This window comes from Colius striatus, chromosome 1 (genome assembly GCF_028858725.1).
Source record: "Colius striatus isolate bColStr4 chromosome 1, bColStr4.1.hap1, whole genome shotgun sequence".
Classification (NCBI taxonomy): Eukaryota; Metazoa; Chordata; class Aves; order Coliiformes; family Coliidae; genus Colius; species Colius striatus.
This window is the reverse complement of record NC_084759.1, coordinates 145,467,659-145,486,876: the sequence shown is the minus strand read 5'-3', so window position 1 is coordinate 145,486,876 and position 19,218 is coordinate 145,467,659. Positions and strand designations below refer to the sequence as shown.

General features: G+C 39.3%; 1 protein-coding gene across 1 annotated transcript in view; it reads left to right on the top strand.

Moving 5' to 3' along the window:
- PTN (pleiotrophin) overlaps positions 1–16,959 on the top strand; it is a 68,477-nt gene extending 51,518 nt beyond the window's left edge. Inside the window, exons 4-5 of the mRNA XM_061988894.1 lie at positions 552–713; positions 16,812–16,959. Coding sequence (XP_061844878.1) covers positions 552–713; positions 16,812–16,864 — 215 coding nt within the window. The 3' untranslated portion in view covers positions 16,865–16,959. The remainder of the gene's footprint in view (positions 1–551; positions 714–16,811) is intronic.
- The last annotated feature ends 2,259 nt before the right edge of the window (positions 16,960–19,218 follow it).

The window sequence follows — 19,218 nt, the reverse complement described above, 5'->3', positions numbered from 1 at the left end:
TCAGAAAGATTTGTCAGATTTGTCCTGGGCAAGATGTCTGTCCAGGACTCAGATCTTATTACTGTAGCAAACTTGTTTTTTTTTCCAGTAAACAACCAATACAGCTTTAACATCACTGAGACCTTACCAAGGCAATCAGTGCAGCAGTTTCAGACTTGCCAAGTTCATGGTTGCACATACATCCTTGAAACTATTTTTTGGTATCTCAAAAATGGAACAACTGTATAGAAAATGAATCACATTTCCCACTGCTGTTGTTTCTTTGATTTTTTAATTATATCTTCATAGTTGAATGTATTTTCCTTTAAATGACAATAACACAATATTCAAGCCAAAACAAGAGGGTTCCACTTTAAAGTATTTTTGGAGGGGAGGACACTGCAATTATCACTGCACATTGTCTTTATATTCTTGAGATTCTTTTTGTTAGTTGCATGATCCTTTTCACTGCAAGTACTGGCTGTCCCTGATATCCTATTAGAATAAAAAGAAAATTGTTTTCACACTCAGTCATTCTGGTTTAAATATTGTCATTTATTTACTTGTTATAGCGGAGTGCAAATACCAGTTCCAGGCCTGGGGAGAATGTGACTTGAATACTGCCTTGAAGACTCGAACCGGGAACCTAAAGAGAGCCCTTCATAATGCTGACTGCCAGAAGACTGTAACAATCTCAAAGCCCTGTGGGAAGCTTACCAAACCCAAACCTCAAGGTAAATTCCATTTGCTGAAAGCTGCACATTAATTCATTTAAATTGCTGGATTTGTGATGTCTCCTGTGCTTCAGTCGGAACTCAGGAATACAGGAGATTGCACTTTCATGGCCTTTCCTCAGTTCTGCACTGCTTCTGTCTCTCAGTGGTTAGGCAGATAATATTCCTGACTTGTATAGTCAAGGCAGTCTCACACACAAGAATTAAGCTGAAGACTAGAGCTTGAATTTTAACCTTAGACCATCTATACTGCTATCGGTTTACTGATGTGACTAGACTTCCAGAGTACAGATGTTTTTCGTAACACTTTTTGATGGTGACAGACAATAATAACATGCAAAAATCACTCTTGATAAAGACGTGTGTTGTTGTTTGGTATTGAATAATGACTGGTTGAAAAAAGGACTACAGTTATTTTTCATAACACCTTTTGATGGGAACAGGCCAGTAACAGCATGCAAAAATGTCTCTTGATAAAGATACCTTTTACGTAGATTTTGTTTCATATTGAATAATGACTATTTCAATAAAGGACTGCTTTCCTTGTGGGTAGATAGTATTAAAAGGATTTTCTGCTCACTGCACACTGAAATATATGAATGTTCTGCACGCTTGAGGTTGTATATTCTTTATTCAAAGACAGTAGGAAGGAGAGTACAGAATGTATATGCAATTTAAATAACTTCTAGTTCACAGAAAGGCATATGCTCTGCATTTGTGTATCCAGGTGTCCCTCAGACAAACTCATTTTCTTTCTAATCATTAAAGCCTTTTAGCTCACTCTTTTGTTGGAGTAGCAGGTGTTATGTGTGTAGGATGATTTATAGTGGGAGGTAAAACTGTGAGATCTTGTTTGAGATACAGAAGTAATGTGTTTTAAGTGGATTATACAAGCCATGCTACCCTGGCATTTGTTTGCTTAAAACCAGCTAGGTTTAACACATTCCAGACTCTGAATAGTTGGATAATTATAAAAATAAATGTGATAAGGATTGACAGGTGTGACTGAGAAAAGCAGTTTTCAAATTGTAGCTGGTGGTGCACCATTGATATGAGGAGTACCTGCAGGTGGCCTGCTCTGCTTGTGCAACTGGAAGCACGTCTGATGAGGCTGCAGACACTTGCTGTGTGTGCGTGCGTGCATGCATCTCTGCTTTGCAGCCTGTACAGCTGTAACTGATCTTTCTCTTACACCTATGGAGATAAGCGCAGAGTCTAGAACCTGTGTAGATAATTACAAGCTGTGAAGCAGATAGGATATAACTACATTTTCAGAGTTCAGCTGACTTGGTTGAGTTGGTAGGATTAAAGATCTTCATTTTGGAGTGGAAGTGACTGGGTAGGAGCTGTGTGGTTTTGTTGTTTATTGGTTTGGGGAAGGGACTTTTTGGTTGGGGTATGAGGTTTTTTTTTGCTTTCTTTTTGAGTAAGTTTCCATGCTTGAAATTTGAGAGTTTATTAAATTAAGCTTCCTGTTGTGCTGTCAGAAGGCCTCTACTGCTTAAGCCACTGGTAGCCTTCTGCCTTGTTCTGATCCCTCTGAGTCAGTATATCAATGGCTGTTAAAAAAGACTAGAGGGAAACAAAGCAGAGCATTGATGCAGCATAATTTTTGTGAGAGAAATTCTGTTGAATGGTAAAGGGTTATTTTCAAGTTACAGTTTTAAAGGCAGACTTTGTGAAATTGTTGGATTGTAGTCAACTTCAACTAATTCCAGATATAGCTAAGTTATAGATGACCCTGAAACTCATATTGAGAATGACTGCAGCAAACAGTTACGTGGTTTGATTGAACTGGTAAACCTGACTTTATTTGATTTGAGGGAATGTAGGTTTATGATCATAATAACTGTGAGCAGAAATTCTACTCTCCTAATCTGTGTTAGAAGTCTCATGGCATCTTCCTGCATGCCACCTGCTCCTTCATCTGCTGTTGGCATTAGTAGGAGCAGCACGCACACTCACAGTCTGCCTGGACCCTGAGCTAATGATCAGAAATCCATATTGCAAATCTGTGGGTATAACTACATAGGAGCTACACCAGACAATGTGTTGGCAGCAGTAGGAAGAACTTGAATAAGAAATTGGGTCAAGCAAATTAGTACTGTGTGAAATGTTGTGTCCTGCTGAAATTTATTTCTGAATTAAAAGTCCAAGTGCTGACATGTTGGCTGGAATTAAGAGTATTTGTTTTATTCCTGAGGTGAAGGAAATTACAGGCTGAAAGTAAATCTCCACTCACATCTAGATAAAGGAAAAATTAAACTGTATTTAGTCTATTGTTAGAATAGGCCCAATTTAATACTTTGGAGACGAGAAGTAAGATCTAGGTTATTGTCTGAGGACTTGGAATGGACAGCAGGTACATATTAGCTTCCCTTTTCACCCATAGCTTCCTATCAGTGGCTTGAAACTACAAGAGGAAAAACATATGATATATTATTTGGAAGCAGCAGGTTTATTTTTTCGGAGGCATAGTGTTGCCTAAGGTCTATAATAATATGCAGCTAGACTTGTAAATGCTGATCACATGCTGCCTGTTCCTACTGAGGTTGCCTGGAGTAGCAGGGCAGTGTGTCTTTGACATTTGGGATCTCTGGCAGCAGAGTAGTGAGAGGCTTTTTGGTTTACAGGAGTCTGTTGTATACGACTATATGGTTACCTTTCTGACTTGTGTGTGCTTCAAGAGCTGCATCACTGACAACAATAGTTTGGGAGTACCAAAAGCAGATGTGAACTGACTGAGAATACTGCAATGAAGAAAACTCAGTATATTCAGACGAAGGATTGTTTCCATTATTCTCCTGACTAAGTCCCTTTTCTGTGCCCTGAATTTTTTCTTCTATTAGGTGTTGTTTGTAACCTCTCCATTACATACCTTTCCTTTTGATTTCATATTGTAAACAGGGTGAGTAAAAGCCCCTATTTAGCTTCTCCACAACAAGAATACTCTCTACCCAACTTACCTAAAATCTTTCTATTATTGCAAAACTGTTTTTTAAGATGAAGAGATTGGGCTGTACAGAGTATTCCAAGCATATCCTCTACAGAATTGTGATGAAAAAGAAACTATCATTCTTTCATTGTTCATTACATCCACTAAATAACCTAAATATGTTTTTCTTTTGATTGCTACTTGCATGTGGAGTAGATTTCTTTATCTGAGACTTTCACAATTCTCCTTAACTCCAATATTTTTTAAAAATAGTTAAATAATTTGGTTTCTTAAGAACTGAAGAGATGTGTGGGTAGGGTAGACTATTTCATCTAGGCTTTCCCAATGAAATTGTGTATTAGATTTCAGCTGACATATTTCCTTAATGTAGCTTGGTGTCTGAAACTCCTCCTCACCTTTTCTACTCTTTGAGAAAAATGCAAATAAATGGATCCCAACTGTAACTGCTGCTCTCCTGTTGCTTATCCTCCTTTCCAGTTTATGAACGTGTAGCAACTTTGCTCGTGAGTTGAATCCTGTGTCTTTCCCCTCTCACCTATTTCAAAGATAACTACTGTTTCATGGGAGTTTGATCTATACTTAACAGAAAGGAAAATTACACCTGTAGAAAAATCTCAAGGGTTACCATTTTGCAAATTTGCTGATGAAAGTATATTTTGCTTTTCCAAGAGCTTCTATGAGCTGTGGCAGAACTGCTAAGTTAAACGAGGAAATACTCATTAACCTCGGGAATCAATTCTTACCTCATAAACTGGTAATCTAATTGTTCTTTTAGATTTGTTTTATCATTAGTCAGCAGTCATGGAAAAGCCTTCAAATCTTTTGAAGCACTCTCATTGTTTTGGAAACTAAGTAATTGTATTTTTTCCTTATTAGAAACTTCTCTGTTTCAGTATATTTTCTTCTGAGCAGTTAACTGTGAAATATGGATTGTAGGCTGTGACAGTTGGACACTTTGGATCTTACTGCTTGCAAGAAGAGAATTATTGGAGAAACTCTGCTGATTTAAGATGGAGAGCAGATGATGAATCAGGAGTTAGAATTTTACCTGGTTTTCTGATGAGCAATTTTCTCCATAGCTTTTCTGAGGTGTTCTCAGATTGGAAGACAATAGTTTGGTCCTTGGCTGCTCTGCTAAAGTGTAGTTAACAGAGGATGGAAATTGTCATCCATTCTTGGATATTTTACATATAGACAGAGAGATTGTCAGCAATGTGACAGTGATATCCCAGACTCCATGGCTTGTGTATTTAGTACACAGATGAGGTCATGAGAAAGCCTGTCACAAAGGCTGGAAAGGATGAAAGGATAATTTTTGTCACAAAATCCCAGAGGAGGCAGCCATCTCTCCTCTAGCACACACAATTGCATATTCTAATCAGTGTCTGCAAGGCTGGGGATCTTCAAGGTCTCCTTAAACTAACTTGACAGATGTGAAAGACTCAGGCACTTCTGTTGAGTGGCTGCTCTAATGGCCAACTTTCACTGAAGAGCGAGAAACGCTTCCGACACACTCCATCTGGCCTACTTCACAGCCACCCAAACTTGATTGATGGATGTTCGGGTTCCTGCCAGCCAGAAAGTAGAAGAATAGAGTATTGTCAGGATTCAGGAAGCATTTTGCTTTAATTGTTGAGAGAGGAAGAATTTATTTTTATTGAACTGGGTTACCTGATCAACTTTAGTTCTTTTTTTCACTCTTTCCATCACTCTCTTTCTTTCCCTTGCCCCTACTTTTAGCTATATATTCTTCTGATCAAGATAAAACTAAATAGAATGTCTGCCTGCTTTTTCTGCAATGTACCCTTCATTTTTTGAGTTATGCCCCTTTCTGATAACTCTTTTGGCTGGCTGTATTTAGTTATTTTAATAAATCTCTCTTCCCAACCTCTTAATCAATTTACAGTATATCTGATCTATAAGTTACTTTTCCTTGGCTCAGCTCAGTTCTTGCCCCAGAGGAAAATAATTCCAGCTAAGGCTGGAAAACGTTAACACTGCTTAGAACACTCTTGTCTTTAATAATTGGGATGGTGTCCAGAAATCACATCCTCTGATATGCAGTTTTTGGAAAGGTTTCTCACATAAAAGCAAGACCTACCCATTTTGTTAATGGATGTAATCTCTTTTGTGCAATGCAGATCAGATGTACCAGATGAGAGTCTAGCAAGGTGTCAGTGCAGTTCAGTGTGTTTGGCATGGTGTGCATGCTGCTGTACATGGAGGAAAGACTACACACCGTGTATTTTAAATAATTTCATATCACTTGAAGAGCTTTACTTAAGAGTTTAGTGCCATGTAAATAATCTGAACTATATTGTTTCTTTTATCAAGCAATCTTTCAGGCAGCAGTTAAGTATCACTCCTTGGAGCTGAGGAAGTACAATTTAAAGAAAAGTAAGAATTACAGGCCAAAATGGCGAAGCAATTTTCCAGGTGAACACAGTATCAGTGGCAGATCCAGGCGCTCAGCTAGGAGCTGTTGACTCTTGGCTCCATGTATTGACTAGTAGCTCCTGCTCCCTTTTATCCTAGTCTGTAATCGTAATTATTAGAATGTAATGATTTACTTCAAGGTGAGGGTCTGAACTGCAGTTCAGTCAGGGTTTATTCAGGGTCTTTGGCTTTGATGTTAGTAATCTCAGTGAACTTAAGACAACATTTGACACTGCCTTATCTCATGTCTGCCTAGGGAGCTTGGTGTCAAAGCAGAGAGTTGTGCTTTTGTTAATGAGCAGATATAGCTATGTCCTTACTTTGGTGCCAAGAGCAGAAAACAACGTGTGGTTTTTAAGCACTATGCTGGCAGCCTTGATTTCTACCTGCAGAGAGGACCTCTTATGACCAGTGCACTGCCAGAACAGACTGACAGCACTTTGACAAGATGACTTGGCCACTGGCTGTTGCAAGGTAGTGATGTCTGAATGAACTGCTCACCTGAGAAGCAGCTATTCATTGCTCAAATTTTGTGCTGCACTCATGCAAAGGACTACCTGGTCCCATTTTGCATGTTGGGCAGTCTGCTTCTTCTGGGATGCTTTCTCTCAACTTTGCCTTTGTGAAGCAGCAAAGTGTCTGCTTCTAAAGATTAGCTGGAGGGGACACAGAGGGAGAGGAAATTACTTGTTAGGACTGAGGTTTTGTTTTGTTTGAAAGATGCTGATGTCTCCTGTTTTGACATCACAGTCATGCTGTATGTCCCTCTGTAGGTTTCAGAATTCCCCATCTTTAATGTAACTCATTAGCTGAGCAGGCATGCAGCTAGTGTAATAATTAGTATTACAGGAGGCAGAATAATAGGATCTGCTCAAACTAATTAGATATAAAAATGAGGGATTTTCTCATATTAGGAAACAGCTGTTAAACAAAAATCTGAAAGGCAAAATTAGGAGTTTTTTATTCCTGCTGTAAAGGTTGAGGCGGGTTTATTCAAGAATGGTCTCTGGCACTGACTTGGGGCCTGCAGTGAAATACAGTGATTTGAGCTCTTTGAGGCAGACAATGGCAGTGGATGCCCAGTGGGAACAGCATAGCTGGCTGTTATTATTGTTGCTATCATCATGATTATTTGTATAGCATGAGTGTCCAGAGGCCCCAGCTGAAAAAGAGTGCCATTGTACTAAGCACTGCATAAACATTGTGAGAGGCAGTTTTGCCATGAATAATTTACGCCTTATGGAGCTGAGAAACGTGAAAACCAAGAGAAAAAAACGTGGTCCAGAGGAGTGAGACTGGGTACTAAATGCTTGGTTGTATTTCCCTGTGCTCCTGGTCTGAGGATAAGGCTTATTATTTCAAGATAAAGTAAAACTCACTGGAAATTTCAGGCTCTGAGACACATCTCTGTGCTTTGGCTCCTGTTACCATAATATGGGGAAGTAAGATTTTTCTCAGTTTAAGTGAAAATAAGAGTAAGCCATAAAAGAAAAATAAACACAGTGATGATTACAGTGTGGACCAGCCTCAAGCTGCAAATAAGATGCCAATGCAGCCCCTGACTAAGAAAGTTTGGATATCTTTTAATAGTATCTTTTCTGCTTCCTTTACCTTGTGTTTCTTAGAGGCTTTGCAGTGTGGTCTCCTTTGAGACTGCTTTTGTACCTTTGAGAAATATTACTGTTTGGATAAGTAATTTGAATGTATTTTCCGATCATAACATAATTTCAATCTGATTGACACAGTTCTGATTTCAGGGAGCAGGAAATGCTTGTAGGAGAAGGAGAAAGATAAATTATCTTTTTTTTTAAAATAAAGATTTTACTTTTTTTAGTTGTCCTGCAGCTTGTACCAGAGTTTTTGACAAGGTGGGGGAATTTCCATGGGAAACCCAGACCTCCATGTTTTTTCACCTCCTTGTTTGTATTTCAGATTTTTTTTTTTTCCTCTGTACTGCCTCAAATGATGAAACACTGGATATGACAAATGCTCTTGTTTAACCCTCTTGTGCCTGCGGGAGCTTTTTGAAGTTTGGTACAGACATTTGTGGGGGAGTGTTTAAATAGCCTTGTGTGTGCCAATTCTGTTACATGCTCATTGTCTCACTTTCCTGGCTTGCAAGAGCAGTCCAGCCTCCTTGGCATTAGTCAGTGCCCTTGAGCCATCAAAATGCCTGAAGCTGTGGGACTTGCTGTGATAAAAGATATGCCATCCGCAAATGTTTACACTGATTACTGTTCCCAGCAGTGAAAAAGAAAAAAAGCTCTGTTTCTTTCAGCCCTTTGCTTTCCTTTTCTGCTTCTTCACTTCCTTTCCTTTCAAGGTTTTTCCCACTGCTTTATCTCTCCATCTCATTTTCCATGTCACCATCTCTATCTTCAGTCTGTGCTTACTGTGAAAGTTTTACAGGCAAGTTTTCAGAGTGTGGAGCTCAGATCAAAGCAAAGCCCTGAGTTTAGATCCCATCTGGGCAGATGTAGAAAGTACAAGTGAAAAGCAAGTGCCTGGTTTTAAAAATTAACTAAATAAAATAGGATCTCTGTTCACAGTAAATCACAAATAACTTTCTACTCAATAGACATTTAATGATCTCAGTTTGACATATGAATTGCCTCAATGTGTGACCTTTTTGCTTCTCTGTAGATACAGGTAAATGCCAAACTCCAAATGGATTATTAATACTTTTTTTTTTTTCAGTAGTCTCCTGCAGACATGTGAATGCAGCAAGTGAACTCTGAATGTATCAGTCTTTGCCTGCACCTGTCTCGCTGGCATTAAGAGGGATCTTGTGTACAGCATAGAGAGCCAGCTGGGACTGAGTCCCTCTTGTGCTGAGCAGAGAACATGACAAAGAACAGTAAGAAAGTCCATACCCTCTAGAAGCAGCAGTACAAATGTATCAGAGGCAGAGAAGGAAAAAGCGAACAAGAGCAAAGTGAGTTACTTCTGAAATTCACTTTCCAGTTAGCCAGACCGCTTCATCAGTCTTCAATTGCAAACCAACCTTCACTTGAAAAGTTTATCCATTGCAATCTTCCGAATACTTGCTCTAAAGGCTTTAACATCTTAGATATTTGTGACCCAGACATAAAGAAAATTAGATTAAACTTTCCTGATCTTTGTCTTTGGGCAAATAGGCCATCTAGCAAAATCAGAAAATGACTACACAGAGACACATGCAACTTTGAAATTTTTTTTCTTCCATTTTTTCCATGAAGAATATCACCAAAGTTAAACTTTTGTCATGAAAAAACATAGCTTCAACAAATTACTTCTTTTAAAAAAAAAATTACCATAATTCCTGATGGCTTTTATGTTAAGGTTGTAAAAAGTAGACATTTTGTAAGACTTACATCCAAATGTCAGGTTCGGGCAATGGTTTCCGACTGTCTTAAGATAATTTCAGAGATTTGTGGGTGGTTTTAGAATAAATTGGATTATTTTTTCCTTGCATATATTTCTTCTTGCATTTATTTCTTCTTGCAATTCCAAGGAGAAAGAAAAATAGTGAAACATTGCATGAATGTTTCTTTGGTCCATTTCTTTGTCAGATCTTTTAATGTTTGTTATTGGCCTAAAATCTAGCTGTTCCTTGTTCCTAACACACATTGTACTGTGCCTTTCTGGCTTCTATGGTGCAGCTCCACCCTGTAAGTTTGAATTGGGTCCATCTTATGCTAAACTGGGAAAAAATCCAAGTCTATCCAAAATGGAGATTTAGCAAAGTGAGAAGCAGAACAAAGAAGCAGAACTGTTGGACAGGAGTGGCTAGGATATTGGAGAGATTGGGAAACACTTAAAGATAACTAGAGAAAGTAATTAAACAGCACAGAGCTAAAGTATGAGGATGTAATCAATTGTAATATATTAATGAATTAAAAGTCACATTGAGGTCATTGATTCATCAGAGTTGCCTTCTACTGCTATTTTGCTAATGGAGTATTGCTTTTTTTTTTTTTGACATCCAATAGAACTCTGTGTTGCTCAAAGAGGCTTTTCAGAACAATTCATTTTGTAACAATTACTATTGTAATATATTTTTTCTTTCTTAAAATAATTTGGAAAACATAGATGTTTATGTAAGGCAGGAAAATAGGAGGAAAATGAATTAGATAACTATTAAAGATTCTCTTTCTGTAGAAACTGAAGAAATATCATATTTAAAGGGTATTTCAGAATGCTGGGGATTTATTTCTACAATCATGGAAATCACAAGACGGTACAGAACTTTGTGTTACTAGAGACCAGAGTGAAGGTCTTTAGGGTGAGATTTTTTTTTTTTTTCACTAAGGAGTAAAACCCTTACCTGTGTCAAAAGCAAGGCTTCTCCCTTCCACATGAGTTGGCATTTCATCCCCAAAATTCCCAGGTGCGCTGCACTCAATTGCAACATTGCTGTGCACCACCATAGCAACCAGATGGTTTGGAAAATCTGCCCCAATGAAAGGTAGAGAGAGTTTTAGAAAACATGGTTTCCTCTGAACTCAATGGGACTGAGTGCTAGTTCCTGGGAAAACTGTGTCCTGAACACTCGATGCTGCAATTCTTTGCTCTAACCTTCCAGCAGTAGAGCTTTTGCTATTTCAAATGATTTATATTGCTTTGAGGGACATTGCTTGACTTTTATATATGAGAGTTCAACAGTATGGCGAGTGAATTGTTACCTTCTTTTCAACAAATGAAAATAAATATGTGCAAATCTTGGTTTACAAAGCTTGGCTTCCATTAAAAAGTAATTACCTCCCTTTTGTGCCTATACATTAAGAGTGGCTTCAAATGGTATGTGGCTCCCGTTCAACATAATTACTTTCCTTTGCTGCCTGCATAACAAGAATGAGGCTCCAGAATAAAGATGACTACTTAAAAAGGGCTGCTGCCATTCCAAATTACATAAAGTTCTGCTTATCAAGTCAATTTGCTTACTCATTAAGATCCTCACTTCAATTTTTGTCACTGATCATCACGGATCTGCAGAAGTGGGGCCAGTGTTAATCCATGACCACACACCTTTTAATCCTGTGAATAATTCTTAGGCATGCAACTATTCATAGGTTTATTCAAATGACGAATGACTAGATAATCCAACATGTGCACATTAACATAGTTTTGCAGGAGTATTTGCACAGTGCTATATAGATGTTTTGCTGGACGTGCTCTGGCTTCCAGGAGGCAGGAGGATACTGTGCTGTGCTTGGTTGCTGTGCCCTGCAGAGACTACCAGGTACTCTGAATTTACTCTTCGTGTATTCCCTAGTCCAGGATCCTGGCCTCCCATCAGAGAAAGAGCGCTGCTAGACACTCACTTACCATGGGATAAGAGGGAAGGAGGAAAATGTATGCTGTAAAACAGACTCAAAAATAGAGGATTGTTTTGCCATTATTAATATTCTAGATATAATATTTTTGTCATCATTAATATTCTGGAGCATACGTGGCTCACTTTTCTGGTGTGTTTGTTTTGCTGCAAGGATGTACAGGGATGGTAAAGAAAAGTATTTCCTTGATGTGAAGGAAGCCATAGAGAAGACATAGCTTCTGCTACTGTATTCCTCAGAGTGGCTGTGTGCTGAGCAATGCTGGAGGTGGAAGGACAGTTTGATTGGGACACTAACACATGGTGCACATGAAACAGTAGGCAAGCAGTTACCCTTGTCCCACCACTGCACAGAGACTGCTCACCTCAAGCATTGAGAGACAGCAAGAGATAGCACCCACTCCCACCTGAGTGCTGACTCTGGTATTGGTATTTGTAGAAGAAATACCTTTGGTAAGGCCTTTAATATATTAAAAATAATGTGTTTAAATATAAATATCAAACATTTTTACAGACCTTTCATAAGGTTTTATATGGAGAAGTTCCAGTTTGTGGCCTACAGGTCAGATGTGGCCTGTAGAGTGATCCTGCAGCCTGACTGAGCAGGTCCCTGAATTGGCCAGTGTCTTCTCTTCTGAAATCCAGGGTTATCATCCTGCTTTTTGCTTTGCTCCTTCATCTCTGGTTCCTGAACGTCACTATAAGTAGCTCATAAAGACATCTCCAACTAGCGTCTGCCTCAACATGGAAAAGACCAGACCACCTAGCTTTAAAGCAAGTAGTGCAGTGAATACATTCAGAGGAAAGTTCTACGTCAGCTGGTGTGAACCTGAATTTCAACCCATCGAGTCATTTGTTCATAATGGTTCTCAATATTTTTGGTAGCACTTGTCTACAGCAAACATGCTTCCTGTAGCCAACGCAGAGCTGATCCACAGAGTCAGGGATTGCATGATTACGTTAATCAAATATTGCATTAATCAGGTAGGTGTGCTGAAGAGGACTGTCATTGACCCAAAGTGCTTGCAAATAGCAGCTTTCTGCTTAAGGTAGTCTCTGTTTGCTCTGCAGCCGTTCTTACTTCCTTCTGGCTCAAAAGTGAGCATTGCTGACATCAAGCTGCTTTGCAGTGCTAGTGAGATGTGTTGAGTAGCATAGTGGCTTCCCCATCATAAAGGCTGTTACAGTGGGCACTGCTTGATGGGTTGCTATAGCTTCTGATGGCATGCTGAGACCACATTAAGAGGCCTGGTAAGAAGTGGCTGAACTGAAGTTCTTACATCCAGTCTGTGCTAAGCTGAACTGAATTTTGGCAATTTTCACGTGTGGAATAGGAATGTGATTATTTGAGACAGTGTACCTTAGGAAATCTTTCCCTCACTTAACTGTAACTGGTGCTAGGATATGGGATTGATGTGAGTCCTGACCAGGGCTTTTGAGCACAGTGTCAGTGCTGGCACTGGTGGCATAGTGACCCTTTCAGACAAGCCTGGTTACTCTGGGATAGGAAGCATGAGCAGACCAAGTAACCAGGGTGACACGGATCCCAGTGTGTCTGTATTGAGCTGTCCTGATAGCATGTCATAGAAATTGAAATAGTAGTGTAGGGTGAACAAAGATGGGAACAATTACATAGATACCAAAGAGTAGGTCTGAACAAAAAGAAAACTTGAGCAAAATACATCTTAAAGCAACTTTGTTAGCCATGGATGTTCCATAGTCTGTAGCCTGACCTTAGTCAAAACAGGGGGAGGGCAGCTGTGAACAGCCTTGTGCTTGAGAGCATGAACAGCAACATTTTTGTGAGTTGATACCTGGGTATTGGTGTCTGTAGCAGGATGTTTAAAAGTTATAAGGACTAAGAAACACAGACACCTCTGGGAAGGTATGTGCTTTCATGGAACATATGTGCTTTCCATAAATTCATCTTACCAATCTGAAAGGTTAAACTGTGGTGATGCGAATACCTTTACTATGTCCCACACATGAGGGTTTCACTGCTGAGTGCAGAATCACTTGTCTTTGTAGGTAGATGGGTTTGGCTGTTGGGGTGATAAACAGATTATCTCAAGGTAGACAACAGGGGGGAATGGAGTTTTTGCTAACAGGAGCAGATATAGACCCACAGGGGCCAAGTGCAAATGAGTAAACAGTGGGTTGTCTGATACCCCAAGTCAAGTGATAGGGACCTGATGTGATCACATAACACTGGACCAAATCCTTCTCCTGGTGGTGACTTCATCCCTACCATAAACTGCACATACTCTTCAACAGAATCCTGTTAGTGGTCTGACCACATTCCTACATTTCCTTTGCTTTTAGTAAATTTAGTTGAAATCTGCGGAATGCCTTTCTGCTTGTGCTGGGTATAGATTTTACATATTCAAGTTCCAGTCTGATAAAATGCTGCTGTTTCTTTCAGAAAAGGCAGTGTTGAGGGGAAAGACAGTGTGAAAGAATACAACCAGTAGAGAATCCAGGAGAATTAGTGATACAGAAGAAAAATTAGGGGAAGTGGAGGACATGAGTAGAAGAGAATTAGAGGGTAGAAAGGAAATTTGTAGGGGAAAAAAGCACTTTAGCTGAAAGCACATGAGGTATTAACTTGATGAAAAATGACATTTTTGAGTGATAAGGCTGTAAAATACTTCCAGACTTTGGGAATGGCTCTGGACTGTGGGCATGCATACACATGTGCAAGCACTCACAAGCACAGACATATTTCTGAAGGGAAGGGGAAAAAAAGAAGTTAATTAGTTAATTTTTACATATTCAAACAAAATCAAATTACTTCTTGTTTTAAATTATCATTCCTTTAAATCTGAAGCAAAGTTTCTAAGTGTAAGAGATTTAAGAGCAGATGATGTGACTAAACATAGTGTGGGTTGGATGAGTGGACAGTGAGGTGGATCGAGAGCTGCCTGAATGACAGAGCCCAGAGGGTGGTGATCAATGGCATAGAATCAAGTTGGAGGCCTGTGGCCAGTGGAGATCCACAGGGATCGGTTCTAGGGCCACCCTTGTTCAACATCTTCATCAACGACCTGGATGAGAGGGCCGAGTGTCCCCTCAGCAAGTTCGCTGATGACACCAAACTGGGAGGACTGGCTGATTCCCCAGAAGGCTGTGCTGCCATTCAGCGGGATCTTGACTGGCTTGAGAGTTGGGCAGATGGGAACCTCATATGGTTCAACAAGAGCAAATGCAGAGTTGTGCATCTGGGAAGGAACAACCTTGTGCACCAGTACAGACTGGGGATTGACTTGCTGAAGAGCAGCTCTACAGAGAGAGACCTGGGAGTTCTGTTGGACAGCAAACTAACCATGAGCCAGCAATGTGCCTTCGTGGCCAAGAAAGCCAATGGCATTCTGGGAAGTATTAAGAAGGATGTGGCCAGCAGCTCAAGGGAAGTTATCCTCCCCCTTTACTCTGCTGTGATGAGACGTCATCTGGAGTACTGTGTCAAGTTCTGGGCTCTCCAGCTCAAGATGAACTTTTCAAGAGTCCATCAGAGAGCTATCAAGATGATCAAGGGAGTAAAACTTCTTCCTTATGAGGACAGTCTGTTAGACCTGGGACTGTTTAGCCTAGAAAAGTAAAGACTAAAGGGAAACCTCATTAACACTTATAAGTACTCAGAAGGTGTATGTTAAGAGAATAAGGTGGCACTTTTTTCCCTGTACTGTGCAGTGACAGGACTAGGGGTAGTGAACATAAGTGGGAACACAGAAAGTTCCACTTAAACACAAGGGAAAATGTCCTCCTGGTGAGGGAGCTCTAGCACAGGCTGCCCAGTGAGGGTGTAGAGTCCCCTTCTGTGGAGGTTTTTAAACCCACCTGGATGTGTTTCTGTGTGACCCGATCTAGATACTCCTGCTTTAGTAGGGGAGTTGGACTGGATGTTCTCTAGATGTCCCTTCCAACCCCTACCATTCTCTGAATCTATGAAAAGGTATTTTATTTTACATTGGCTAAAGGATTATTGGAAACTATTTTTGTCTTGTTGAAAAATATGAAGAAAAAATGTATTATTTCGAAACACTAAGAAATAGGAAAAGCAACTATCAGACAAATGCGATTATCTAAACTGGCCTTCTACTGAAGGTAGTCTGTACCTTTCCATAGCTGAAAGATGTCAGCATTGTTCCCTTAGCTTTAATGCAAGTAGTCTATTTTTACCAGAGTTGATGATTGCTTGACTGTTTATATTACGTAAACTAGTCAGAGAGAAAAGAATCATATTCACTAAGTACCACCTTAGTGGCAAAGTACTTGTCTTTTCACTTATGCTGATATTTAACCTGAAATAGGTTTTGTCTTTTTTCTTTTTGTTTTCAGGGTTTTGTGTATTAGTTTGTTTGTTGGGAGGTGAAGTGTTTTTGGAGAAGGAAGAAACAAAGGGAGGATTCAAAGGAAGAAAGTGAAATCTGGGTTAAGGCAAACAAGGAGCTACTTGCTTTATGTTTTGGTTCCGAAAAAGATTCTTCACAGAAACTCAGTTTCTGTCTCTCTGTAGTACCTGTTGTGCTGTGTTCTGTGCTCACATTCACAGGGAGAGCTGTTATTTCCCCCATTGCAAGGTGACATGTGATACTCGTTTACCTAATCCCTTTAATTCATATTCATTTTTTAGGCCACTCTGTGATTTCCTTGACTTGGAGAACACCACAGTACCCTATAGCATAATGAAAGTTTCCACAGATGGCAGTATGATGTATAAACTTTCACTTGTACCTTCCCATCATTCAGATCACTCCAAATTAATCAGAAAGGCAGGTGCTTCCTAGTCTCTTCCCTGCCCTATCAGTACCAGCTGGTTGGAGAGACTGTGCTCTAATGACTCCAGGCCAAACTTCAATTGCCTCTCAAGTGTATGTAGCTGTTTATCCCAGACAAAGGGGGAAGGGTTGGCAATGAAGAAGGTGAACAAACAAGTGAGTTTTCTCACCAAACTCTGGAGTTGCTCTCATATTCAGAGAAAGCCAAAGACTAACAATGAAACAGAAAGGAAGCAAGGGAGGAGTATGTGTGTGTGTAGTGTATGCAAAGCTTTCTTCCAGCTCTCCACTGAGCCATGACCTGGTTTCTTGAGGAGCTGCCTGCTGTTTTCTTATTTTCTAAGCAAGTTCCTGAGACAATGCTTTGCATGCCAAGCAGGGTCAGCTGCTCAGATAGGAAGGATTCTGAACTGGACATGCACCCCCCTTTCCATATTTTATAGCATCATGATCACTCCTTTTACTTATGTTTTCCCTTTCCTTGTTCAGAATGAGGAAGCAAAATTTGTTCTTATGTGCATAGAGAAAATGTGGGTAACTTTCAGAGGTATTGGATGAAATTTATTGCAGTGACTGCTAGATGCTAATTTTTTATGCTTGTTATATTTTGACAGAATCCAAGAAGAAGAAAAAAGAAGGCAAGAAACAAGAGAAGATGCTGGATTAATGGAGCCAAATTGGGCAATGTGAAAAAGGGACATCAGTAAACACGTTCAGTTAACAGTTTCATTTATATCTAGGCATTTTATCCTAAAATTATTTATAGCTTAATGATACCATAGAAGAAAACAAACAAACATAGAAAAAAAATCTTTTTTTAAAATTACTTTAGTATTTTAATGCATAACCGTAACAACAATTTTTAAAGGCCTATAATAAAGGACTCCAAACTCATTTAGAAAATTATATCTATTGCATATTGAACAATGTGGAGGTTTTAATTTTTTTGTTTCCTCAAGTCTTACCATAGGCCTCAATCTGGTAATTACTCCATACAAGCAGAACCTGAACCTGTGTGGAGCTCTGCTGAAGCCAGTAGTGCCCTGTGTGGACATAAGAGTCTGACTGGGCACAATTATATTTAAGATTGGGACCTCTTTATCTGAAAAAAAACAGACTTGTTTCTTAAGTTCTTATTACATCTGGATAACTGTAGGAAATTATTTGCTTAAGAAAAGGATGGGGGCATTTTGTTGAGTATTTACAGGCATAGAATTTCTTTGCATGTGTGGTGAATGCTCATTCCAAACTGCCAACATCTCCATATAAAAACTGGTAGCACTCCTATCCTTGGCCATAGTTGGGATATTGGCAGTAAAAATTCTGAAATCTTACAATAGTCAGACATAGAAGAGTCCTAATTTTTCACAATTTTCTAGCAATGTGTTTTCCAAGTAGAATGATAGCAACATGTTCCATTTTTTAGTATATCAACACTGGTGGATGGTAGTGTCCTCTGTTTTACCTATAAAAATTAAAAAATGCTTTCTTTTATATGTTTATTTTGCCAGAAGGGAGAATATCCTTTTCACAAGAATCTAGTTTAAATTACTGTGATTCTTCCTGACCCAACTCCCTTTTGTAACAGTGGGAATCTTCCTGTTGACTTTAATTATAACTAGTTGAAAAATATTACATCTAGTGGGAGGTAACAGAAGAAATATGTCTCAGATCATATTTTTGACAAAAAAAGGGATGGATTTGTGGGACTTCAAACCAACGGGACTGAAAATAGTTTTTGTTTCTCTGCTAGTAAAGCAGAAGGGACCAGTATCTTTTGCTTTCTTCCATTTTTGTATAAGCAAAGAGACTCTGGAAAAGTTCAGTCAAAATAAAAATAGTTTTGTGACTTTAAGAAAAAATAATTGCCTGCAGGGAAAAAAAAAGATAACTGTTTTTCAGTTTGTTCAATTTTACCTATTTTAAAGGATAATAAATCCTTCAAAAAGTCACAAAGTAGAAAAAAGACAAAAGGCTGGTCTTTCCACAGGTAAAAGGGTTGTTTAATAAACTAAACAACCATCAGACCAGATTTTTTAGAGGAAATGTAAAGGATTTCAGTTCCCAAATTAATTTCAAAATTACTGCTTTTATATTCTAACTCTTAAAATTCACCAGCAAGAAATAAGCTTTGTCATTTATTTAGGCTGCAGGCTTTCTTACTGGTCAAGACGAATAGTCTCCCTTTTACTGCTGTGGGTACCTACTGACTTCAGCAGAGCTGCATCTGGTTGTGTTTGAGTAAATCACATTGCTGTCTTGGGATTAGTTTGTAGGCAAGCAGAGAGTCTTTTTCCAGACTAACCTCACTCCCCTTTTCTATGCAAAAAATTTATAACAATAGCAGAGCTTGCCCTCTTTTTTCTCACATGGAGGGTATGGCTGACCTGAACTCACAGTGAGGCAAGTCTTCTGTAGATGTTCCCAAACACTTTTGAAGCCAGCTAGTCAAGGCTGCACATCACTCAAGGTAGACTAGCCACACAATTTCCCAGACTCCTTGGGTGTGTTTTGCAATCTGTGTTGATGTCCTTGTTATTTTGACTATGCTGTTAGACATACCTGAGCCAGTGGTATAGTTAAAAATGTCCCCAACATGTGGTGGATGTGCAATGACCAAATCCAAAATCATGAAGGCTCATATTTGGGTGGTTCTGGGTGCTATTTGGGTTGTTCATGGTCTAATCAGGTCTACCTGTGCTTGTGCCTCAGACTTAATCTAATGGATTGGTAGGTCTGATAGAAAACAAAGGGAGAAAGAAGCTTTTTCACTCACCAAAGGTTTGTCTGTCTAAATGCTGCATCAGTTCACTTAAAGTGGTTCAGCTTTGAGTGCAAACACTGTTGCGCCATTGTCTTACACTGGTTAATCTAGTCCATGTTTCATAGGGAGCTGGCAGGAGTTGGGAATGACGCTGAGACCAACTATCCTTTAGCAAATCTTAGATTTGACTTCTGATTCCCACCTCTGTGAGTAAGAAGATAATAAACTTCCCTGTGTTTCCTCTGATACCTTATGGC